Below are 26,313 nucleotides of genomic sequence, written 5' to 3' on the forward strand. Positions count from 1 at the left end.
TGCAATCTTCATATGATTACTGTACGAATAAAGATATAGAACTTTGCTGTAGTCTAAAGATAATATCGGAAATTATAATGTGTGTTTGTGTATTGACGTGAAAGTGATTATGTGTTGTTATGCATACCGTTTCCAACAGAGGGAAACAGAGCTTCATTTAACATATTTCCAATATAATTTCCCCATATCTCCTAAAACTGCCAAACAGGACATTATTACAAAACACAGTAAAATAAGGCGGTCAGTATCCACTTCCTTATACCATGAGAAAAACGGAACATATGATGAGTTGGCAGTGTTAGCACATCCCCCCCTGCCCTTCCACAGAATGTAACTGAATGCGATGGTAAAGCTGTGACTTGTAGAAGCATCTTTTTAATTTGTTACCTGTCATTCGTTTATAAATATGTGGACCTTTAAATGTCTCAAGAACAATGAAGTGTACTTTATGTTTTTAGTCATGTATGAGATGAGGCTCGTAACATAAATCTGGATTAGGCTTTTAGCCCACTTAATCTTTTACTTTCTTCTCATGCTCTTGTCGTTGTTCGTGATTTGGTAGTTGCCTGAACTTGTTGCAATGTTGCAAACACGGAAATACTAGTCTTTAAATCTTTGAATGACAGATGCGAGAGCCAATAGGTGAAAATCCGAGCCAATGAGATTACGGTGGGCGGAACCACACCCTAAACTCTTTTTAGGGTGGGCTCTACGACGGTGAGGTTTTCTTCTCACGGCGTTAGTCCGAAAAAAAGACGAACCGTGAACATGTCTGACAAGCAAAAAGACGACTGCGGAGGTAATAAATTTGCATTTTAAAAAAATATTAGAAACAGACAGGTGACCTGTTAATTTGAAAGCCGAACAATACGTGCAACGCTACTAAGTTTCGATCTACCCTGAGCTCAATGTATTTTAAACTGTTTGGTATGCTCTATTATAAATGCTGTCACACATTTACTATAAGCGTTTATTTACGTCAGTCACCACGTTAGTACAAAGTGTATCAGTTTTTTTTAATGTAATAGCAATGAAGTCGGGACTTCACTGCTCCTCCTTCTCTGACTTTCTTAGGAAGTGTTGCCACAGACAGCAAACCAACAGGTGAAAGCAAGCAAGGTGAGTATTTCCTACCGTGAAGTATATAAAAATTCTAAAAAAAAATTTTAAAACATGAACGACAAAGTACTTGCTCATACCAAAAGCAAAAAGTGAAACACTAAAAGCTGTAAAATTGTACAAACAATGTAATAAAAGCAATGTTTGGTGGCTGGTGAAACAAACAGGGCATGTAAAACAGCGTGTGATTAATCATCAGCTCAAAGATTTTTACTATCGCTTTCATAGCTGTACCCCTCAGTCCAGGTCAGGAAGCTGCTTTATGGCTGCTTTATACCCAACATTTTTTCTCCTAATTATCAGTGTTGGACTTCCAGGTGCACTTCCAGAGTTTTTGTTGCTTGCTTGTTTTGTATTCAGCTGTGAGTTTATTTATATATGTGAGTAACTAATAACAAAAGCAAAACATCTAAAGTGATGGTAAAGATTGCCTCAGAGCCAGGTTATGGAAATAAAAATGAGCAAATCGCCCTCACGGATTCACTTTAACAAAGGTTTATTTACATAGAACCAACAACAGTCACCTCAAATAACCTTTTACCTTCAAATACACCCATTCTACCTCATTTGCACAAATACTATGCCCTATGTATCTGTAGGGTGGAGAATAGAGCTGTTCCTCTTGGGCTTTGTTCTTTTAGCAGCCTTTGCTATGTTTCTCCACCCGTCACTCAGCCATTGACAGCTGTCAGGACTTTGAGCGGATGGAACAATGGCTGCTTGACCCCCACACTAGCAGCACTTGTAGCTGTACTCTTAAACAAAAACAAAAGTCTGAAAAGCTAAATCCTGCTATGGATAAGTCCTCTGCTGTGTTTTCTTTTTCCTTTTCCCGCATGGTTGGAGGATGAGGTTGAGGGTGGCTCCTCCCTGTGCCTGTTTCTGCTGGAGGTTTCTTTCTGTTACAAGGGAGTTCTTCCTTCCCACCACTCAAAAGTGCTTCCTCATAAAAGATAATTTGATTGTTGACGCTTTCTCCTGAATACCGTAGGGTCCTCACAGTATAAAACACATTAAGGCAACTGTTGTTGTTATTTAGCTCTGTATAAATAAATGTATAATTATATTTATAAGTATTTATAAGTATAAATTGAATTGACTTGAATTGATTTTCACTACACAAAATGTTTCTCAATTACAATATTAAGAAACCTAATTTCCTGTATTAACAGGATATTAGAAATATGTTAATGGTCAAATTCATCTTAATTATTTTAAGACGTTTGCGTGTGGAGTTAGTGAGGACAGCCTGAAGAAAAGGAACAATTACACAACTATGATATTGTCAAGTGCATTATTGATGCAGTACTGAGATTTTAAAATATCACGGTTGTCGTCTGTGCTCGGTTTATTCTAACACTCTTACTGGCGCATTAAGCAGGTAGTTACTGGCACAGTACGATGTAGGATATTGTCATACATGTGTTACTACTTTCTTTCCAATATCATGTTTATCATTAACACTGGCATGTTGCAAAACTTGGATAAGCATAAAGCAAGACTTGCTACAGCATTATTATTTTGTAGTTATTGCACTGGTTATTTATGCATGTGCTTTTCAATAGTATGCACGGAAAACCAAACAGAGACCGACTCCTTCATCAGAAGGTAAATTCTTACTTCCACGTTTTGTGGCTGTTACTTGAAATTCTCACTTAGATTATTGCGCTGTATTCATGTGCCCAATTTTCACTCGATATTCAGCTACCTGGATCCTGCAGAGGAGTACAAGATGGGCAACAAACGACGAGGTCTTGCACTCATCTTTAATCAGGAGCGTTTCTTCTGGCGCCTGGGCTTGAATAACAGAAATGGAACCAATGCTGATCGTTACAATTTGGAGAAAAGGTACAACTTCTAGCTACCTGCTTAAGAAAAGGAAATTGCATTAGCCCACGCTTTCATGGCAGGTTTAGATCTATTCTGTGGTAATATCGTGTAAGAATTTCAAATGTTTTTTTCCTGGTTATTAAATGTTATTCTGTTCTCTGTTGGATTGCCCTGAGGCTGAGTTATTTCACTGCGGTGCACCAGGGAGTAGAGATGGCACGATACCACTTTTTTATGTCCGATACCGATACCGATATCATAAATTTGGATATCTGCCGATACCGATATGAATCCGATATAGTGTTTTTTAATCAACAAAACTGTTTTTTAAAATATCTTGCTGCATTTTGCAAGTCTGCAAGTTCATACTCAAGTTTAAAACAACAACTACACTAAAGCTATTCTGTTATACCTGTATACAAAAAAAATATTTCATAGTTCAGCAATACTGATCAATCTAATAAACTTAGACCTACACCATCCTCCCTATTCTGGTATTTTAAAGAGTACTGAGCGTAAATATTAAGCAACCTAACTAATAGGGTTCCAACTCCCAGCAACAACAAAAATAAATAAATAAAAAATAAGGAACCACCCCTCACACTCCACCTCATGATGCTTAATCAACGTAATCAACCTTAATTTGATGCAGTGTGAAAAAAAATGCACAGAAATCAATTCTTTTTCAAGAAATATTAAATAGATTCAACATCTTTCTTCAACAAAATTGCAGACTGCACAGATGGTACCTTCCCAAAGGAAAAAGTACTATAGCTTACTAGGGTATATATATTAGACTTAATAGTCACTATATACAGTAATTGACTTCTATTCATTTTACATCAAATTAAAACTTTGGGTGTCAGATAATTATTTATTAAAAGCTCGACATTTTAAATGAGAATAAGAAAGAAAAGTATGTCTTTGTGCCCCCTTTTCCCTGTTAATGCCCTATCGGCCCCCCTGGCTAAACTTTGCTAGATCCGCCCCTGCACAGTTACCAGCCGTCAGCTACGTAGAAAAAGATCCTGGAGTAGAAAGTAAGATTAAATAAATTCTAACAACAGCTTATCAAGCTTAAACGTGCTGCTGTTGTTCAGCCGCTGGTTTCCTCTTTCTGGTGCAAAGTGGACCAAAAACAAACAAGAGAGACAGACTCGCGACAGAAAAGCCGATCAGCTGATCATTTAAGCAGTTTCACGATTGAAGTAGCAGCCGGAGAGCGAGAGGCAGTCGCTCGTTAAGCTTAACGTGGGAATGCTTTACAAACATTCAGAGATGGACTTACACACGTGCTTTACTTCTCTCGGGGATAACTTTGTCGGAGATGAAATGCCAGGTTGCTAGCGAAGCTCCAAATGCTATCCAGACCACCGACAGGTCCTGCATGCCACAGCCGCTCTATCACGTGATGCATACTGCTCCGACATGCTAACGTTCTGAGGTGAGTTACGGCGTGTTGCAAGTTTTGTGAGGTGCTTTCGTGATATTTAATGGATCGGATTACATTTTTTATTTTTCTCCGATATCCGATCCAGTAATTTAGGTCAGTATCGGACCGATACCGATACGTAATATCGGATCGGTCCATCTCTACCAGGGAGTGCCAAGGACAATATGTGCGCTATATTTTTAAGTTCACAGAGAACTCTGTGATTGTTTCTCTCCTGAATAGTGATGACCCTGATCACAATCCCCACTACAGACTGTGATCGTGGCCCTATAGAGGTTGATTTCACACTGGTCCAAGTTATTCCCACTGCATCAACAACTGAAGAGATGGTTTTGGATTTTAGAAAGAATCCTATGACCGTCTCTCCTGGGGTGGTAATAGCTGATGCTTTGGAGTGTCTGCAGAAGCAGAAATATTGAGGCATTGAAATTTATAGGACTCTGAAAAAGGTCCAATCAATCCTGATCCAAACAAACCCTTGTCTAAGGAATTTATATTGCTCATAAAGAACAATAAAATTATTTTTGGTCCTTGATCTGTTAAAATAATCAACTCATTTTCACTTTCTGTTCAGATTGAAGGACCTAAACTTTGAAGTGAGGTGTTATGATAACTACAAGCAGGAGGCAGTCCTAGATGAAATCGCCAAAGGTATCCACATAATCACTTGTAACTCTCAAATGACCAGCATGCATCCAAGATGGACATAAAAATCATCAAGAAAATCATCACCGTAGTTTGATTTCTCCCATAACTCTTTGCTCTCCTGCAAACATATCTGTCTCAAATCCAACATACAGCTGCAAGTATAACAAGTACTTTTTGTCCCACTAGCTGCGGAGGAAGATCACTCAGATGCTGATTGCTTTTTCCTCGCCTTCCTGAGCCACGGAGAGGATAACCATGTTTATTGCTACGATGGAAAAATCAGTATCCAGGAGATCACGTCCAAGTTCAAGGGAGACAAGTGCCAGGACCTTGTTGGAAAGCCAAAGATCTTCGTAATACAGGTACACACTAGCCGAAATCAGTCAAGTCTATTAGAGCAGCGGTCCCCGACCCCCGGGCCTCGGACCGTTACTGGTCCGTGAGTCGTTTGGTACAGGGCCGCGAGAGTTGAGGCTCAGGTGTGAAATGTATGGTTTTCAGGGTTTTTATCGGTTTTCAGCGTTATTTTGTTATCGTTTTTATCGTTAACTCGGTTTTCCTGGGTCTTTTCACGTGTGTTATGAATAAATCTTCTTTTTTTCGGTACCGGTACTAGTTTTATTTTGTTGTATTTATCCGCGACACCTTAAAGGCCGGTCCGTGAAAATATTGTCGGGCATAAACCGGTCCATGGCGCAAAAAAGGTTGGAGACCGCTGTATTAGAGCATGTTAACTTGCTGCATTACCTTAGTTTAATGCGCCATCCATCCATCTCCAGGCATGTCGAGGAGAAAAACATGACGATCCAGTTACCCCTGCTGATGCAGTGGATAGCAAAGTAGAGGTGTTTGTGGATGCCAGTGCCGTACACACGCTCCCTGCTGGGGCTGATTTCATCATGTGCTATTCTGTGGCTGAAGGTGAGTCTTCTGGGATTTGACTGAACCTTTTGCTTTTTATTTGGGCTCAGAGGAAATATCAAAGACACTGAACTGAGTGTATTTTTAATCATAGGGTAGATATGTGATGTTAGAATAATTGTATCCTCAAATACATCTAATAGTTTCTTCTGTTTAATATAATTAATAATAATATAAAGCTAAAATGTCTCCACTTGGCTACCAGTGACACATGATTACAGTGTCACAAACTGTCCAGCTAGTGTTATACACTGTTTGTGTATTTGTATTTATATGTCTAAGCTCATTTATCGGTGATCAAGAGCTGGACCAGTGCCTAAATAGGTTTATTTTTCTTAATAAAACAGTACAATTGAGCCACTATAAATCCTGGTGTAAAGCATTTAACATTTCATAGCTTTCTAAAAATCCATACTTCTTCCATTTGCATTTTCTTCACCTTCCATATTAACTTTTCTTTTCAATATTTTTTAGGTTATTACTCACACCGGGAGACTATCAATGGCTCCTGGTATATCCAAGATCTGTGTGAATTGCTCCAAAAGCATGGTGATACCCTGGAATTCACAGAGTTACTCACGCTGGTCAATAGAAAAGTGTCCATGAGGAGTGTTCTGAGAGCTCGTGACCTACACGCTATCGGGAAGAAGCAAGTACCTTGTTTTGCTTCAATGCTCACCAAGAAACTTTACTTCCGACCAAAAAAGTAACACTGTCACACCTCAGTCTTTCAATAAGCGGGTTTATGTGGGGTTTTTTTTTTAACTAGATAGGGCTTCTAAACAGGAATTTACACTTGGCACCAGATTATGACTAAATGTATATAATTTTCTGCATCACCATCTGAATATGAACACATGCAAAGTGACCATCTAATGCAGTTTATTGCTTCATTCAGCGCCTGTTAGGCTCTATGGGGGTCATATGTAAAACATGTTTCTTTGGCAAAGAATTAGTGTTGTTCTTATGGCAAAAATTTAAATAACTAAACAGTGAAAACGTGGTTTCCAGAAGATTAAAACAAACAAACAAATGAACTCTTTAATCTTGGTCAGACTTTCCCAGTTATCTCTGAATGCAAACCAATAGTTGGGATTATAATGGAGTCTAACCCAACAACCCCTACAGTAACTGATATTTGAACTGTTGTTGGAAATAGAGATGCTGTTTTACTTAGCGAGCACAACTGTGGCTGTCTTCTGACTAAGTTGAATATCCATCCATCCATCCATCCATCCTCTCCTGTTTATCCAATTCAGGGTTGTCAGGGCCAGCTGCCATAGGTCGAGAGGCAGGGCACACCCAGGTAGAGCTGGGCGATATGAGATTTTTTCATATCACGATATGTTTTTTTTCATTTCAGGCGATAACGATATCTATCACGATATAAGCCAAATAACTATATTTGTAAGATTTAAATGTGCCGTTGCTCACAAGTAAAATGTGAAATAATCAGCAGCTTGTTTTTAAATATTTATTTCCCATAATAAGTTCAACAGGGTAGATGTACTTAAGGAACATGAGACTTTTTCAGATAAATAAAGGCAAATATTGCAAACTACACAAAAGGCAGCCGCTAAAGCGTTTAAGTTTCAAAATAGAACAAACAAAACAGACTAAATTATCAATTCCACTTAGAAACAAAATATTAATTCTAAAAATAAATCTTAGTTTGTTTTACAGAAGAACAGACAAAACTGACTAACTTTTGTCAATATCAAATAAACTGAGAACTAAAAGGAAATTCTCAATCTCTCCTTGTTGTATAGCTGAGCTTTTCAAACAGTTTTAACAGTTACTTTAGTCTGACAAAAGCCGAATGACGAATTAGCGCTTCCAGTCAGAGACTGAGGCTACGTCCACACGTACACGGGTATTTTTGAAAACGGAGATTTTCCGTTTTCGTTTTAAAAAATAATCCCGTCCACACATAAAGGCAGAAATGAAGGAAAACGCTGCTATGAACATGCCAAAGCAGCAGGTGGCGCTAGATTCCTAACCGTGCAGAAATGTTGGCCAATCAGAAGTCTAGAAGCCTCGGTGGGAAAAAGTAAACAAAGCTGCGGCATAGAAGCAGAACCGAGTCGTATGTGTGGAGGGACAGTAACTGTGTGTATATGTAAGCATTTAAACACTGCAGAGAGTAGAATTAACAGTAACAGTATTGTAGAAATTCATTTCACCGAAACAATAACGCGGCGCACAGTGTGACGCATGCACCAGTTTATTGTATTTCCAGACTTGCTTTCGGCACAATTTACAGTGCACGCTACTCTGTTTTTTGTCAGACTTGAAATAGCCGAAATACCTTCAAACTACGGAATTTCTATGGCTCTTCCGTTCGACAATCTCTCCGGCATTGGAACCATCATCGGTTTTCTCTTCGGTCACGCTCGGTTGATTTTTCTAGTCGGCACACTCATTTCCTCCATTATGCGCTGGCTGCTTCCCAAATAAACACACGTGCGGCTTGGCACTTGTGCTGTATGTAGCAAGTCACGCGACGTGACGCTGCGGCTGTGATTGGTTCAGCTCTGCGCTACTGAATTTGGATCGGCTGACCTTTTTTTTTTTTTTTTTTTAAGAGGACAAGAGCGGCGAGGTCTATCGCGATAGCTTAATTTCTCTATCGAGTAAAAGTTATATCGCGATACATATCGTTATCGTTCTATCGCCCAGCTCTACACCCAGGACAGGTTGCCAGTCTGACTAAGCTGCTTATGACACAAAATATAACAAGATCTAATGAGTTTATAGAGAACATCCAACTGAAAATCAGTTGTATATACCTCAGGCCTGTAGTTGTGTCTATCCATCTTGACTGCGTTAGTAATGAATTAATTACAGAGTTTGGTGATATCAGCTGTTGAAACGACCACTCTGCTTGAATTTAACACAACTAAATGGCACTTATCTCGTAAAACACAAGGACCCAGAAATATATTTCTCAGATGTCCACTTTCAGGAATTATTTCCTGAGTATTAAAAAGAGTTCATGTGGGAATGCCAGGATGTTCAAGTTAATGGCTGAGCTTCACTGATAGATGGCCACACATTTTTTTTGATGATCAGATTTAATTCCATACAAAGAAAATAGTTTTTAAATGTGATTTGTGGTTTTAGTCCTTTAAGCATAATGAGACAACTGACATTTAATTTTATTATATAAAAGAGAAGGCAGACATGCCTGGAGCTGGAAATGAAGAAAAGGCACTACAGGCCAGAGGAAAACTAGCAGAGATGTTTTGTTCTGGGGGACAGGGGTGTGTAAAAGGCCACAAATTTGCCAAAACAGGCAACATTAAAACTACTGTCATCGTTTAAATACTGCCATTGATGGCGTAGCTGTGTTAAATTTGGTATTCCTGTTATTTTTTTCTATCCCCGTCCATGTGGATTACAACCTATCTGTATTCAAATTATGATGGTTATGAATCAGTCTTTTTTGGCTGCTTCGTAAAACTACTGAAATAACTTTAGTAGTACAGAACGATGCCTTACTGCACGGCAGTGCGTTCAGTTTGCCTTCTTTTATAACAAGTTCAAAGCACATAGTTTACAGCGGCCTTGTACACAGAGCTTATCACCTTGAAGCTTGAAAACTCAGGGAGTCTGTTTCACGGGTTTTTGAGGATTTTTTTTTTTCAGCCAGACAAATATTTTCCAGTTCATCTTCAGAAATAGGCGACATGCAGTGCATTCCACTTAAAACTGGAATTTCTTAGTTCTTAGCTGGAATTTTCCGGTGGAATGCTCCTACTCATCAGTTTCATTATCTCACTATAAGCCTCAAGTAGCCAACACTTTAACAAACTGTCCAAGCACTACATAAACAGTGTGTTTCCTTAAGCCTTACTGCTTTACAAAGGGATTTCATGTTCTTTATGTGTCAGTAATTTATAGTACATTTACTCCTGCATATTTGCACCTAGACGACAATACCAGTGTGAAAAGTACCTCAGGGAGGAGGGTGTGTTCTTTAAAGTTGTACTTTGGACCTAAAACTGTGTGTGGCGTGGGTGTGTGTGGCGTGGGTGGGTGAATACGCCAGAATAAACAACAATGCTGTATGTTTGTGGTCATACTTTAGTTACTTTACTTGCCCTCAATAAAAAGGTGTTTTATAAAAATCTTCATTGCATTTGTGTTAGAAAGTGCGTTTGCATTCTTTATTTAATAATCCTGTAACGGCCACGATGCAGATTTAATCAAAGCGCTTCACAATCACACAATCAGACCAGAAAGACACCAGATTCAAATGAGGTTTGGGAAACATTTCATTTCATTAGCAGTCAATTTTTGTTCTATTTTTTTTTTCTTTTGATATATAATTGGCATCATTATTAATACTTAAAGAAAACAATTTCATGGATTTGAGATAAAAAGATGCTATTATCAAAATAAAGCAGGAAAATTAGTTTTGTTTTTCCTCTGTTAAAGTTTGAGGGACCATCATTCATGGCTTGGCTTCATTTATGGCTTTGGCTGGATTTGTTCAATTGGTAGCTGGAGTTGGGTTGGATATCTCAGACGCCTCAGGTCTTCCTCCACCTGAAACGCAGAAAACAGAAAATCAAAGACTGTAAAAGCAGTTGTTCATACCTTTTGCAGGTTTCTGAAAACAATTTATCAGAGCTTTTATTTTTGGCTGATATTTCCTTTAATAATAAAAAAAACAAAACCGTTCCTTGTAGATTTGTTTAAGAAAAAAAAACAAACACATTCAGTAACAAAGATTCTGACTATTTAGTCATTTATTGTAAAACAAAACAGTCAGCCAACCTGGGCCAGCTTGTCTTTGAGTTCATTGTATTTTTCCACGTTGAATCTCTTTTTCCTGGCCCCCTTATAAAAATAACGCAGGAACTGCCTGTCCTGGGCGTCTGGGTATACATAATCCTGTAGGAGAGAACAAAGTAGGTTAATTATTTAAAAATATATCTGCACACATGACAATTTTACACAAATGAGCATTAGGTGTAACCAAAATTTGTTTTGTTGTAACACTTTAGATTTTTTTTTAACATCTAAAGTGTAAGATCAGCCTTCTAAAGGAGGTTATTATCATTTCTTGGGTCTAGAGAGTTAGGCTAGATTTTATGGTTTTTTCCAGACTATTAACTGGGCAGAGAAAATTGATGTATTTCCCAAAATGTGATCTTGAAATGATCAGAATATTTAAAAGGAAAAGCATTTTGAAAGTCAGTGAAAGTTCTGGTACGTGACTTGCTGAGTAATAGGTTCTAACTGCTAGTTGTCAGTTACCCTGATAAGAAGTCAAGTTGAGCCATATTTATTTACACTACAAACAGCCTTCACCCCTTCAGAGCAATACAGGACATCTTTATTGTAGCTTCCATGTTGTTTTCACAGTCCACAATAAATCGCACGCCCAAGTCTGAAGGAACAACTTGTGAAATGGCCTGAGGAGCACCTGTCATCTACACCTAGAGGAAAACGGTGAAGTCAGTCAGGTGTCTCTGAGTCTTACCTGTTTGGTGAGGATATAGTAGGCGAAAGCTGCCATGCTGGTCGAGTAGGTGATGAAATACGTGACGGGCTCCATGACGTCCCACGAATAGACCCACCAGGTGAGCCAGGCCAGGGCGCCGCCCTGCACGGACAGCAGCGCCAGGCCAACATACAGAGCCCTGGATGTCTGGAAGTCTGCTTTACCGGACAGGTCTGCCTTCATCTTTCACCAATAAAATGCAGAGAAAAATGGGTTACCAAGTCTTTAAGGCTGACATGTCATCATTACCTTTAAATGAAGCTTTCAAGCAAGTATAACAAGGTATAAAGTAATTTCATGGGTGAGTGGTTGTTGCAACACATCGAGTACCTTCTCCAGAGGAGAAAGCTCCTGTTTGAGGTTGTCCAGTTTCTCCAGGAGCTCCCTCTCCTTCAGCAGCTGGTGTTCGGGCTGGTGGAGCGCCGTGTGCAGCAGGTGCACGACATGTTTCATGTCCTCCAGCTCCATAGCGTGCTCAGCAGATGCACACACTGCAACGGAGGCGCAACAGGGCAGACAACGAGGAGAAAGTAAAAGTGAAATATGAGAAGAATGGAAGATAATAACCACATTTTATCACCAGGATCAAGTGTAATTGGAAAACTGCCAAATGGAGAATTTATGAATGGAGATAAATGTACCCCTTTCAGGAGCGCAGATATTATAAACTGCATTGTTGATGACAAGCTGAAAGTCCTTGTCCAGCAGGGCATCGATCAGCGTGCCGTTGGCAATGCGCTCCCCATCTGTCAAAGCAAGCGCTGAACTGAATTAACTTTATCTTTTATACCGTGAAAAAAAAGGTTTGCTGGCAGAGGGACCAAACAAATTCAATAGAACATGAAAGAAACAAAAAGTTTATCAAATAAACCCCACGGTAATGGACAAAGTCAGTAATTTACACCTTAAAGAATGTAGTTCAGCACTGCATAACTACAGGTCATGTATGGGAACGAGAGCTGTGTGGAAAAAAGGTCATCTGCTAATCTCTGCTGCTCTGGTCTAACATGTCCCGTCTTCTAAAGTGATAAAAATCCTTGCCACAACCTGCCTCACCTGTCTCCTTCATGGAAAAATACACTTTTCACAAGTTACCCTTAAAGTAGCTTAAGGAGGACTGCATCAGATACCCGTCCTAACCGCTCTGGTTCCCATACCAACTCAGATGTGAGTGGCTACAAAATGATTAGAAGTTTGAAAAGGAAGCGTGGAGTACTGTTACAGAAAATTGCCCTATTTTTCTCCACTGTGTCAAAACATGGCACGCTCAAGGCAACACATAACTTTGGTGAGAGACACAGGTGTGTGAAGATCGTGTAGACCAGTGTAACCTTGTGCCACTCCCTCCTGCTCACTGAGGAGCCACAGAGGTTTGCAAGACTATCTGCATGTAAAATACACTGCAGTATTCCCCAAAATTGCACGGTTTATGAATTTCTTTTAAAAGCAATGATCTGTGCTACAAGATCATAAAACAGACACCGCCCTGTTTTAAAGGGCAGGGAACCGTGACCTATTGTACTACAAACAGCCACAGTTACTCGCAGTGGAAGGTGATTAACTGATAACTGCTCAGTGTAAATGTGAAAATGAGTAAATGATTATTGTGGAGGCATCTTGCTTGACTGGCTATTGTTCATCCTTTTTGTGCACAACCCGGCGAACCAGACCGACTGCACCTGTTGCATACTGAGCATGTCTTACCTTTAGAGAGAACTGAGGCGGTAGCTCCTGGGTCCTCTTTCTGCAGATCGCCGATCAAGTCGCCCACGCTCATCAACATGGGCCTTAAAAAAAACAGACACTTCTCATTCCTGGATGGCAAGGGGACTTCCAGAACCAAACGCCCATGTTTGTACTTCAAAGATGCAGCTGCTGCACAGTGAAGGGGGTGGGGGTGGGGTATGGACAGTTTAAGTGTTAAGCTTTGCATTTATTATTCCAATTATGTGCACAGATAAGGCCAGTCTAACCACCCACAAGTAAAGTCACAAACCAGGTGCACACGTGTGACATAAAAGTTCAATATTGTGTGGATGTAATAACATCATATTACCACTAGAGGGAGCATCTGTAGCGTAGAAAAGAGCTGGATAACTTCCAAGTGGAGGCCTTCTGTGCTGAACCTGTAAAGAAGGATATGAAGGGAGAATGAATGAAAGGAAAGAAATGACTCAGTTTTTTTCTTTGTGTTCTCACGTACACACAGACACACACACAGACACACAAACCCTGCCCTTGGCAAACTGTCATGTCAGCAGATGTTGGAGAGTAAACAGATCCACGGAATACTAAAAGGAAGCATCCAAACAACCAAAAAGAAGCACTTGGAAACCTTCTGCCACAAGCCAGTTCACGGTGGTGCTTAATTACACCGTGGCTTCCTAATATGCTTTTATGTCACAAGGAACAAACTGATGCATGACTTTAATTCTTTTTGTGACAATGGTATTAAATGCTTAAATGAAAAACAAGTGCATTTGTAAATATGAGACGTACTGTCACACAGTGAGACCTCAGGTTTCTCCCAGACTCCTGAGTATGGAGAACACATCCACTGAGAAGTTCATTATTCTAATCAGCAGGAGTACTTCTTTGTCCTACGCTTGGCATTCACTGGGCGTAGTCCTTCTGCCGTCTTTTTAATGCCTACACAGTGCAGGTATTTAAGTTGCAAGCATAATTTAACACACTAAATACTAAAGCGCACTAAATCTGACCACAATCTGCACACTCAGAAAGTCAGAAGGGTTCCCGCTTGGATACATCTTCATCCCACTAATGCCCAGTGATGCTGCAGACACTCTCCCATCCCTTGACCTTCAAGCTGGGAGTTTGGTCAATCAATATTACATTAAAGAAGAACAAGGGAGCTGTCCGTTTTCATGAGAGGAAGGGGGCAGGCAAGTCTCCTATCACAGGAACATAGACACGAAGAGACCAGATGTGCCGTTTCTCACGCAGCTTTGGAGTGAGCGCTTTAAGAGGGAAAACGTTTTAAACGAGCAATAAGTAACACGCACTTTAAGCTGAAGCTTAGCCTAAAACTTTTAGTACCGCAGTGGTTCAAGCAAACTGTGAAAGTGCTTTAAAAAGTTACTGACAATTACCTAAAACCTCAGGATACAAGGGCTTGTGTATCGGTTATGTATCACACAATGAAGAAAAATGTGGACAGCAAGAGTGAAGCAAATTGGTCCCATGAGTCAAATTCGAGTTGCTCCAGATAGAGATAGAGAGCAATTAAGGGCTGCCCACACTTGCGGTGAAACCAATATTCTGTCTGATAGCACACACTGAAAAATGTCTAAAAGCTGCAGTGCACTGGGTAAGGCAACCTGAATAAGCTGTAGTGTCAAAGTCTCAGCTTTCTTATCAGGACTGTAAAAGACGTCGAATTAGTAGAATGAACAGGAACATCGTGAGATCCTGACACTCCCTCACTATAATTTGCCCGTAACAAGTTAAATATCCATTTACAGCGCGCCTCCCCTCCATCCCTTATAGAGACCATCTACAACATATCCACTACCCCTCCTCTGCACACGTCCGAACCACCTCATCCTTGCCTCTCTTACTGTGTCTCCACCCTGCACAACCTGACTTTCATTCCTCCTCTCTCCATCGTATACTTGCTCCCTACTCTCACTACAGATCATAATGTTGGCTGTGAAAATCATAGTCCACAGAGACTCCTGTCTGACCTTACCTGTAAACCTGTCCTTCACCAATGCAGACAAGGAGTCCCACCCCTGCTGCACACCTCAGCACTGTCTCACTGTCCTCATAAATGTCACGCACGACCCTTTCTGCCACTCTTGACTTTCCTCAGACAATACCACACTTATTTAGCCTTTAAATGTTCAAATATACAACATTTGAGAGGCTAAAAACATACTTTTGCTTCCCTGCTAACAACTCGCCCAGAAAACACTGCGGGTAGACCCACACAGCATGCTGTAGGGCAGTCCACATTAAACCACAGGTAACCATTTGGGCCTGTATGGGTATGTCCACATTAAGGCCATAACCTACAGTGAGGGACAGAGCTTTGTTTTAAGGGCTCACAAGCGAAAATAGATCGACAACAAGTGGCCCAACACACCCAGAGAGATTTAATATTGATAAGTGCTTTGTGTGCTGTTTTCAGGCGCTGCCAAATTTGACTTTTCTCCCAGTCACATTAATCCCGGAAAACATAACCACGTTATCCAAAGTGGCCAGAAATAATCTAGTTATTCTGTCACTACAGAGTTAACCTCTGACACCAAACACCTTCCCAGCATATTTAACAACAGACTAGGAAAACCTTTTACTTGCCACCTCTGCTCCAACAGTCATTGTGCTTCATTAAACTGAGAGTTGCAGGCATTCACTGCCAACACACACGATAGGTGCTTGAAATAAAATGCATTCAACACTAGACTCGCATTAGCAAACAGTTCAGGCCAGAAGCGGTTTAACGGCCGGTGTGAGCGCAGCGAAGGTTTTTGCACTCTTTGCGCATCGGTGATCTGCTAATGTGAAAACAGCAGAGCTGAAGTTAAGCATTAAGGACGAGGACAGACTGTTTGCTGAATGGGTGTGTGTGTGTGTGTGTGTGTGTGTGTGTGAGAGAGAGATCACTGACCGGAGACAATTCAACAGCTGAGTGCCTACAGGCATTTTATATTCTGTGTACACACGTTACCAATCCCATTTTTAAATCAACACAATGTGGCTACCATGGCAGATAATACAGCTTCAGGGCTGTGTAATGAATAATAGTCCACTTCCAAAGCCATGCTCTCAGCCCTCTGTTATTATAGGCTCTAACACACTGCATGATAAATACTGACCTTCGTTTGTCTCTTACCTTCCTGTGGCAGCTACAAAGAAAAAAAACCATTAAAGAACAATTTGGGAATGCTAGCAAACCGATCAACATTTACAGGGTGACAGATGACCTCCAAAGTAGATTGTAGGGTTTGAAACTGAAAACTGAGGCCCAAATCAAATGTTTTTATTTGCATTTTCAATTTTCACCTTGAAATAGGCAGTGTTTGAACATGAATATCTCAAAAACTATTACAACCAAAAGCCTGAAATAACACATGGCCTTTCTTACCATAAAGAAAATGGATCAGAGCTGTAACTGGGACAGAGTGCCTGTTAGTGTCATTCTAATTTAACCTGAGTTTTCCAGCTCTTCCAGGACATTGTGCATGCCTACAAAGATTGTCTGGGAAATGAAAAACATGCACTTATGTAATACAATTACTTCTTAATTATAATTACAGTTCTATCTGGAAACTTTTTTCTTTGGGTTAGACTATCTACTGATATTCTGTTTCTGTGGAACAACTTGACATATTTGCTCAATCCAGCATGAAAGCTGAATGAAGATTTTCTTTATTTTTGTATATAAAATTTAATTAAAAAAATATCATTTTGCATTAGTGTTCAGTTGCAGGTCCTGGTTCATGTTTATGCTATCTTTAACAGTTTTTGAGACATTTATGTTCAAACATATTATTATTATTATATATATCCAAATATCTCTGGACCGTAAAGTTGTTAAGTAAATTGTAAGCGGCTGAGCAGAAGGTCCCATGATGATTTGTAGCTGTCACGGGATCAGTGACTGGTCTCTATGGCTGTGTGACTGAGGCTTTAGCGATCAATTTCACAGTGGCTGCTCACAAATTCCGGCAAACACTCGCCAACCAATCAACAAATACACATTTCTCAGTTCCACTGACCCAAATTAATGGAGTTTAAAATTGGCAAACAGTTATCAGCTACAGCTGCCTGTGCTGGCATCCACCTCCCAATCAGCATGCTTATTTCTCCTGCACAGTTTGACATGTTAACATGGTGGCATATGAGGATTGAAACTTCCACTTTGGCTTCATTTTCACTGAGCTCAAGTTTTACTTGAGCTACTCTAGTGCAAACAGCCGGGCCCGCCCATAGCTTATGCAGCACACATACATGACTGGTTATCCCATCCTGCAAGTTGAAGACTGTAGTGCCTGAACAAGCCCACACATGACAAACACATGAGTAACAGCTAACTGAATGCCTCTCATGGCACAAAACACGCCTGACTCGGAGAAACGATTGGGCTCTCTGCTTTGGCAGAAATTGCCATTGCCTAAATTTGTCTTCTTATCAAAACAAAACACACTTCCCTGATACGCAGCGCATCAATATTCAGAGCGCAGAGTGGTCGTTGTCTATCTATTGTCCTTCACACATTCCTGGAGCTGCAGGGAACATCACTGCACATCTGCCCCTCATCACCGAATCGTTTCATCCAACTGTTCTTTCACAGAACAATCAGCTGAAGGTGTATTTACGCCGTGAGCTAAGCATTTTTTATTTATGTCATGCAAACAGGGAAGGAGGAGAGAGAAGCCGGGCGGTGAAAACTTGGGAATATGGTGACAATCTGCCAGCCTCTCTCCTTCCTCACGCAGAGGCTGTGGCTTGCTGCTCCAGTAATGATCGGCGTCTATCGCCAGCCTCATTTTCCCTGCAGTCTTCCATCAGTTCCCTCCATTATCAATCCTGTCACAACTGAGCTATGGCCTCCTAAAGGAATCGGCTCCCACTCTGGCCACAGATTTGATATTGCCAAGCAAAGGGGAAAGAGATTTTTGCCGTCGCATAAGGAATCATAAGAGAATAACTTACAGTGTCTACCCAGCATGACCCGAGGCATAAAGAAAAATGTGCAAGCGTGATAAACTACGGCTGCCAGGAGGAGAAATTGAATTACTCTGTGTTGCCATTATGATTGAGAACAGCCAGCACTCTGGCATGAAAATGATTTGCATTGAACCATTTATCTTCTCCTACTCAGTTAATGATCCGGATCGCTTAAGAGAACAAAGAGAAGGTGGGAAGCGGGAAGAAGATGACTGCGGGGTTGGTGTGCTGTACGAACACGAGGCTGAGGTTGTGTTTCATGCAAATACAATCAATAAAACGTTTTGTAACACTATTAGACAAATAGCAGCACACACACAAAACCAATTTCTCCAAATCAAAAATGGCTTCTGGAAATACAAAGTGAGCTTTAAAAGGAAGGCGCAACAAGCAGAGGGTTCCCATCTGCGACCACTGTACAACTGCACTAAAAAGGGCGGAGCACGTACTCACATTTAGCCCATTTAATCTTACAGTTAGTCATCTCTCAGTCCAAACGTCCACATTTATAAGCAACTCATCATTCCCCAAGCTTATCTCAGCAAAGAGTGGTACAACTTTCAACCCTGAATGCCACAGAGAAGGAGCTGAATACTGAAAAACATGGAGGAGGAGGAAAAAAACAGGAGGGCAGAAATTAAGGAATTCATGTGGTGTTCGCAAAGGTCCAGAACAGACGGATCTAAAAAAGTTGATTAAAAAGGAGCAGAAAAACAAACGCAAAGCCGATACAAAAAAACCCTCTGAGTGATTCACATTAACACTTTAGTGACACATGGCTTAGCAATGCTTCATCACAAGGTCGCAACAGGACAAGAACAGCCCATATAGATGAGTATCAGCTATAATGAGTTTACTTATTAAACCCTCAGTGAGAAAAATGCCCTCATTTACACGAGGATTGAAGAGGAGTTTACTTGTGACTATAAACACCAGAGCAACTTTCACTACTTATCACACACAGTGCAGTGCTCTGATGGGCTGTTATCACAAGACCATAACAATGCAGGGTCAACACCGTCACACCCACTGTGCACATGCTTCTGTAAAGACAGCGGCACCATTACCATGGTATTAAGCGAGCTACTGGAATGTTCCTTTGACTGGATGTGCTTTAAATCTGTTCTAAGTTTATCAGCGACTGTTGTGGCACAGATTAGGAATAATATGTTTTTTTAGCTTTATGTGTATTAATGCTATTGTAAAAATATCGATTGAACTGAGAACTATTATTATCTAATTTTAGATACGCCTGTAGATGTGGTCAAGCTGAGCTGCTGAAGTTCAAACCCACAATCAGAACAGAGAAGAAAGGTGGTTTAAGTGACTTTGAACGTGGCATTGTTGTTGGTGCCAGATGGGCTGGTCTGAGTAGTTCTGAAAATGCTGATGAGCCATCTCTAATGTTTACAGAGAATGGTCTGAAAGAGTAAATATACAGTGAGCTGCAGTTCTCTGAGAGAAAAAGCCCTGCTGATGGCCAGAGTGCCGATTGCTGACAGGAAGGCAACAGTAACTCAAATAACTCCTCGTTACAACAATGGTATGCAGAAGAGCATCTCTGAATTAATACAACGTGGAACCTTGAAGCAGATGAGCTGCTGCAGCAGAAGACCATGCCGAGTGCAACTCATGCCGGCTAAGAACAGGAAACTGGCTGCAGATTGGAATAACGTTGCCTGCTGCAGCATTTGGATGGTAGGGTCAGAATATGGCATAAAGATGATAAAAGCATGGATCCATCCTGCCCTCTTTCAATGGTTCAGGATGATGGAGGTGGTGGTGTTATGGTGTGGTGATATTTTCTTTACGCACTTTGAGGCTACGGCCTTCCTGCGTATTGTTGCTGACCATATGCACACCTTTATGACTGCAGTCAATTTGATTTATTTAAAACATTTGATTATATGTAAAGTCAATGTGTTTACTGTGTTTACTATATAAACATAAAAAACTATGTAGGTCTACAGGCAACAAAAAGTACAATATGTTACAAAGAATTCCCCCAACCATAAAACTAGAGCCTGCATCGATGCCAGTGGCCCATCTACTTAATAAATTCTATGTTGTTCTATGTGCAATCCACCAGTTGCTGATGGGCGAGCCAACATAACACAGAGGAAGGGCATTAGTGTAATGGCAAATGTGTTATTTTTGTACATTTGTGATAGTTTTTTTTACTTAACAGAAAAGTGTCAAAGTGTCAAAGTGACACTGACAACGACGCTCTCTTTTCATGTTTGACGTAACACAGTTTAGGAAGCTTTTATGGTAACAACATGTTTACTGTTTCACTCCACACACGAATTACGCAAAGAGAGGCATGTCCGTAAAGACAAATTACATGAAAATTACACGTTTTTTTTGTTGTTGCTTCATTTATCTAGGGCCTGTTGTCATTCATTATCTGATCATTTTCCAATTCAAACTTTTCTATTAGCTCAACTTCTTTACTCCTCTCAGGTCACCCTGCCCCACCTTTTCAAGCTGAAGAAGTGCTGTTGCATAACCTCTGATGACACCTTGCATAAACATGTAATTTTCCCCCTCTTAAGAAGTAAACTTAGGAAACTTGCTGTCTGACATCACATCATGAAAACGAGTTCTAAAGATCGCTGCACTCTCACCAAACCACAGTACTGTTCTTTCTACACATTATTGTATTGAGCAACGGCTTCCTCTTTAAGCAACGCTGGACCACAGATGACGAGATCAGTTCTTGATATCTGCTGAGCCTTCTTACAATTAACAGTCACTTTATTTGTTGCCCTAATGAATACAAGTATCTGCACCTGGCATGGCCACACTTGGTTGTCAGGCTTCTTCAAATTAGATTTTACAGTGTTTGCCTGCCCAGTGCCAAGACAATAAAAAAATGAGCAAATAGTTATGCCTAATTTATCCTACCCCGGTTGTGTCCTTTACTAAATTCCCAACTGCATGATGCTCAGCGTGGATGACACTGTGCATCCGCCAAATGCTGATTGTTCAACTAGTCGGCCAGAGCCGCGGCGGATTTCACCGGGAACGGGAGAACATTTTTTAGAAGTAGGCTGCAAACAAACTCACTTGCAGATGACTTTATCATGTGTCCTGCCATTGCGCCTCAAGGGCTGTTCAAACAGACCCGTATTATAAATGCTCCCAAAAGCCTGACGTCTCATTTTAGCATTCAACACATATTCAATACACTAAACTAATGCTTTTGCGTTTTTTCATCCTGCTTAGCCCCATTGATTCAGCACTTTTGTGGATGCACAGAAACAACGCTAATATATCGATTCTCTCATCTGAATGTGTGAAACTGCAAACAACTAACAGCGAGCAGCACTTGAGTTTCCTGCAGGCCAGTCGGGTTTCTCTCAGCCTCCTGAGAATTAAAACATCCTTGTGTTATATGTTTACCTGTATAGCATTACAGCAGTGACAGAGAAGCCCTAACTCCCTGTCACGTCTCTGGTGAAACTTTTGCAAAAAGGTGATATTGAATGTTTTGTCTCTAGTGGAATCTCAACAGGGAAAGGCTTGTGTTACAAATTCATAAAAGACGTGGCTTGAATATGAATATCGCCCTATAGACACCCAAAAGAGATCATATCTGAATTCTGAGCAACTTAGGCCACAGGCTGCTCACAGTGCTTAGTAGCTGTACGTACTCTTACACGGTGGTTTTGAACTGAGGATTTATGTGAACCTAGCTTTCTGCTGTCTCATGTACAATCTTCAGAGTGACCTCTGCCTCCTGCAATGCAGTGTATCAAGTCCTCTGATACACTGCATTGGAAGGAATCTGATTAAAAATTGGCAACTCGCTGTGTGGATTCTAAAAGCCAGATCTGTACATTTGCATGCAGCCATGCTCTCTGCTTTTCTAAGTGCATTACATTCCTATTAAAAACATTCTGTGGCCCAGCTGCTCCTTTACAAAAGACACTTTCACTCTGAATGGCCCGTTTTTGGGAGGTAATGTAATTTAGATTCTCCTCTGAGGTTGATACGTTTCTGGCTGGGGAAAGAAAATTACAAAAAGCAGAGAAACGGAACATTTTATAGTCTAACTGAAATCTATCTATCGCTCAATATAGGCCGGTCTACAGAATGAGGAGGTTAAAGACCACAAAACCTTTGTGGCAGAGCATTCCCAGTCTTTATTGTTTCACTTCCTGTCTTCTAAACTGCCAAATAAAGTGGAAAGAAATTCTGAAAACGACTTTATAAAACACACTAACTCTGTTCTTTTTGCAGCCGATATGAATTGTATTCTTTTTGCTGAAACATGGGTTGCTGTAAGGATTTCGCTTACTGAAGCTCCACTTTTATATACAGTCCAGTCTAAAAATAAAACTCATCTTAGTCATTCTGGCTTGTAGGAGTGAGTCACTGCATCCTGCCCCTCTGACAGCTTCCTTTTTCTTCCAATCCAACAAACTCTATCTCAGCATCCATCTATGGAGGCTCTGATTGCACCGAGCAAAACAGAAAAAAACAAAACAGTGTGCACTGTTCTCCCTGCACACTCACAGATTTGAGGCACCCTAATTGAGATCTGCCTGCCTGCAGCTGAGCTGACCAAAGCAATTTCATGCAGCGAGCGATAAAAGATGTGGGCTGAACTGGTGCCTTAATAAAACTGTGAGTAAAAGCTTCACTACAAAAAATAAATAAATAAATAAAATCTCAAGATGATGCTGTGATGGAGCGTGGGTTTTCACTTTCTGCAGCATTTCCCTGCTGCACTATTTCCTGACTGTGGGCTGGACACGTTTGTTGATGGGTGACTGCATGCAGCTATACGTCCAATACCAAGTAAATACAGGGCCAGTATTGCCAATACCGATACCAATACTTTTACTCTATCATGGCAGGTTTTGTATGGGTGAGCAGTGTCTCGTGACTTATGGGACGAATCATTGTCCATTTGCAAATTATGAACACATTTTAATGATCACTAAATCAATGTGATTTTTACTTTCCACAATAAATACCAAAACAGCTTTTCATATATTTTGAAACAGTTTTTAATAGCCTGAAATTTTAATCTACCTCTCCTTAAAGCACTTAATAAATCAATAAATCTGAAGCTAGTAGTACAGTATAGATCCTATCACTAGTATCGATCAGACACTTTTGTATCGATAGCCTCGATATTTGGATCGATCCTCCCAGATCTTCTGTACAGGCTCCGCAGGCATAGAGACGACAGGAAAACGAAAAAAAGTTTTTGAGAAGCGCTCAAAATAGAGACAAAAACAGCGTCTTGTGCTTCAACAGGAAGCCACGGCACACTTTACACTGTGACGCCCACGAGGGACTCAGAGTACAGCGTTTATTTACCTGGTGTAGAAATGTAACCGGGCGAGCGGGTCTGAGACCGCAGCGTAGGGTCTGAACACTTCCCACGAGTCCCGTCGCAACTTTGCACACCGCCCGCACCGAAGCCATCGTCAGCCGGTAACCGTTTTTAGCCGCCTCGCTGGGGCATGCCGGGAGGAGAGAGGTCCAGGACGAGTACCTCAGAGCTCCGTGTTTCACTTTAAAACGGGCTGCTGTCTGTGCGTATAGCAACAGACAGCAGGATCGCTACGGGACCCGGAGGAGGAGGAGGAAGAGAGCAGGCTGAGCTGCATACCATTTCCTCCTGACTACACCCGCGCGCTCTCTGCCAGACTCCGCTTCCTTTGTCCCCCACCCCTCCTCTTTCTTTCTGTTGGGTCTGTTTTGCGTGAAACAGCAAGTGGGAAGCATATGCGCCTGCCAGGCTCACGGGACTGTAAGCCGACATCCCAAACATCACCCCCTCTCCTCTCACGAATCATCACGAGTTGGTCTGATCGCTAAAATAACAAATTTATATGAGGCTTATTAGGGCTGGAGCCGTTGTAACGTTACACTTTGAAGTCTTCATAACTTCAAGCCAAGAGCTTCATAAGCCAAGAGCTCCACTTTAAGCATTCCACCCACAAATCGATTTCCTCTGATCCCACATTAAAATAGGCCCTTAGAGATAAAGCGAACTTTCTAATCACGGTGTTACGTATGAGCAAGGACTGCATTTCAGCTGTCAGCCAACAGGGGGAGCACATAAAAATAATAGATTGAGTGTTGTGCAGAGAGGTATCCTGCTGTCCAGTGAGGTTGGGCTCATAGACCATAATCTACTGCAGTGCAAGCAGTAGGAAGCTGTGCACACAATGAAAAATGTTCACACTGCGTTCTGCGTATCATCCCCAGAGCGAAGTATGTGCTACGGCTGGTGTATTGTGTCACAGAAAATGCGAGCATAATCGAGACAAATGGTCTTGAAAGCAGACAGGTCAGATAAATCTGTCATGAACACTCCCATCCGGTGATTTATAATACTCCAGTCAGCCACAATATTAAAAGCACTGACAGGTGAAGCGGCAATGTAAAGTTTTTTTGAGAAACCTTGGGCCCTGGCATTTGTGGTGGATAATTCTGCAGCATTCCACCACAATGCGCGACTGTTTAGAGAACAGGTCCAGAGACCCTGAGGCGAAACACAATGGATGAAACAGCCTTCGAGCTCTCAGATCTGGAACAGGCCCCACCAACAGACACCTCACACTGCAGCCCACAGGAACTGGCAACATCCCAGTGCTACACACTTCAGCACAGCCCTGTAGGTCTCGCTTTCCATGCCTTGAAGAATCTGAACTTTTTTTCGGGGGTGGAATACACTAAGTTAGGGAAAAGCTGTAATAAATGCTGAAGGTAATGGAACAATGGAACATTACTGTCATTAATCACCACTGAGTTTAAAATATTTACCTCCACTGTGTATGCATTTAATTTTTCTAAAGTACCCCACACACTGGACCAAATGCCAGTCTGGAAAAATGCACTTATATTAGCCTGTTCATTAATATTTAAGTATACCATAGTTAAGGCAAACACTTGATCAGCACAGTGTGAGCTGTCTTTTTAACCTGCTGGCCTTGAAGCGTGACAACAGTGACTTTCTTTGAGCGCACAGTTGAAAATTATGTTCTGCACATTGTGGCGTCTTCTTCTCTACTAGATTTATGTGGCATTTTATCAAACAGTAACACAATGGACCCTCTTCTATACTAAGAGGGGGGGTGATTCCTAAAAGCCACTCTTCATTTGTCAGAGATTCTTTCTTCATGCAATCTGCTTTAGTCCACAGTGGTGAGTCTTTAAAGACTGGTGAGAGGCATCAATACTCCCAGAGAGAAGATGCATGACGGAAAGGCTAGATGAAATCGATATGCTCCTGTGGCCACTGAGGCTGTTTTACTGACAGATTACTTTGATTTAAATGTGCATTTGTCCAAGATTTTGCAGACAAACTGCAAGGAATTGTTGCCTTATTAGCACACACAGTGAAATTGAATGCTGTTTACGGTGAATTTTTCTGCTTAGTTGTTGTTGTTCTTCTGGTCATCTGTTACCCGTCACCTGCTGCTAGATTTATGCTCTCGTTTTGGCCACACGCTGGTGGATTAAGACTGCAGCAGGGCTCTCTCGCTGAATGAAGTTATTCAGGGGAAATGAGCCAGGTTTCATTTTCTAATGAGTTGGCAAATGTGCTTCGGGCCGTTGAAAGAAGCTTCACTTTAATAACAAAATCTGCTTGCACAGAGAATTATGTAGTAGTTAATTATTTAATAGCGAGGTGATGCATGGAGTGATTCCATATCTGTGATGACAAAACGTTGAAAGTCCAAGTGATCACCGAGCGGGAATTAACACATTGTAATTTATGACTTTCATTTTATCTTCATTTAATGTTTGAATGCCCTTCTAAACTACAAGCTGTTGTCTCCTTAAAGCATTTTTCCACTATGAAGAATGATGAAAGAAGAGTGAAGATATTTTAACAGCAAGGCTATAAACTGGAGAGATTATATCTCTCGGCTGGCCTGGGAACGCCTTGGTGTTCCCCCAGACTAGCTGGAGGGGGTGGCTGGGGAGAGGGAGGTCTGGGCTTCTCTGCTTGGGCTGGTGCCCCCGCAACACGGCCCTGGATAGGTGGAATATCAGGACTGGTGTACTCCTCAGAAGGTTTGTATCTTATGGATACTTGGCACCATCTTGTGGGCGCTAAAAGGAACATAATTTCTGCAAAATGAGACTGTCTTTGTGACTGTAAGAT

At 41.1% G+C, this 26,313-nt stretch overlaps 2 protein-coding genes across 2 annotated transcripts; one reads left to right on the top strand and one right to left on the bottom strand.

The window, feature by feature from the left end:
- Positions 1 to 658: 658 nt before the first annotated feature.
- LOC146707644 (caspase-6-like) lies at positions 659 to 9,910 on the top strand. Its single transcript, XM_085459114.1, has 9 exons — positions 659 to 799; positions 1,075 to 1,119; positions 2,685 to 2,727; positions 2,824 to 2,967; positions 4,977 to 5,053; positions 5,237 to 5,412; positions 5,830 to 5,971; positions 6,446 to 7,277; positions 8,663 to 9,910. The coding sequence occupies exons 1-8, from the start codon at positions 769 to 771 to the stop codon at positions 6,679 to 6,681; spliced, it is 894 nt and encodes a 297-aa protein (XP_085315240.1). The 5' UTR covers positions 659 to 768; the 3' UTR covers positions 6,682 to 7,277; positions 8,663 to 9,910.
- Positions 9,626 to 23,853, bottom strand: LOC146707645 (calcium uniporter protein, mitochondrial-like). Its single transcript, XM_085459113.1, has 8 exons — positions 23,511 to 23,853; positions 13,540 to 13,609; positions 13,188 to 13,358; positions 12,125 to 12,229; positions 11,814 to 11,974; positions 11,463 to 11,666; positions 10,754 to 10,870; positions 9,626 to 10,522 (listed from the first exon to the last, which is right to left on the bottom strand). Exons 1-8 carry the CDS (start codon positions 23,616 to 23,618, stop codon positions 10,445 to 10,447), a joined length of 1,014 nt encoding a protein of 337 aa, XP_085315239.1. The 5' UTR covers positions 23,619 to 23,853; the 3' UTR covers positions 9,626 to 10,444.
- Positions 23,854 to 26,313: the final 2,460 nt, after the last annotated feature.

Source organism: Copadichromis virginalis, linkage group LG6, assembly GCF_057382275.1.
Source record: "Copadichromis virginalis isolate Kocher_CV1m ecotype Utaka linkage group LG6, C_Virginalis_male_GT1.1, whole genome shotgun sequence".
Lineage (NCBI taxonomy): Eukaryota > Metazoa > Chordata > Actinopteri > Cichliformes > Cichlidae > Copadichromis > Copadichromis virginalis.

What these genes read in the sequence shown, in the direction of transcription:
- LOC146707644 (XM_085459114.1), top strand. Translation starts at nt 769, where the DNA reads ATGTCTGACAAGCAAAAAGACGACTGCGGAG. An exon ending in ACCGACTCCTTCATCAGAAG is followed by an intron (nt 2,728 to 2,823) that starts GTAAATTCTTAC and finishes CTCGATATTCAG; the next exon opens with CTACCTGGATCCTGCAGAGG. An exon ending in GTGCTATTCTGTGGCTGAAG is followed by an intron (nt 5,972 to 6,445) that starts GTGAGTCTTCTG and finishes AATATTTTTTAG; the next exon opens with GTTATTACTCACACCGGGAG.
- LOC146707645 (XM_085459113.1), bottom strand. Translation starts at nt 23,618, where the DNA reads ATGGCTTCGGTGCGGGCGGTGTGCAAAGTTGCGACGGGACTCGTGGGA. An exon ending in TACAGATGCTCCCTCTAGTG is followed by an intron (nt 13,359 to 13,539) that starts GTAATATGATGT and finishes TTCACTGTGCAG; the next exon opens with CAGCTGCATCTTTGAAGTAC. An exon ending in AGCTTTCTCCTCTGGAGAAG is followed by an intron (nt 11,667 to 11,813) that starts GTACTCGATGTG and finishes TATTGGTGAAAG; the next exon opens with ATGAAGGCAGACCTGTCCGG.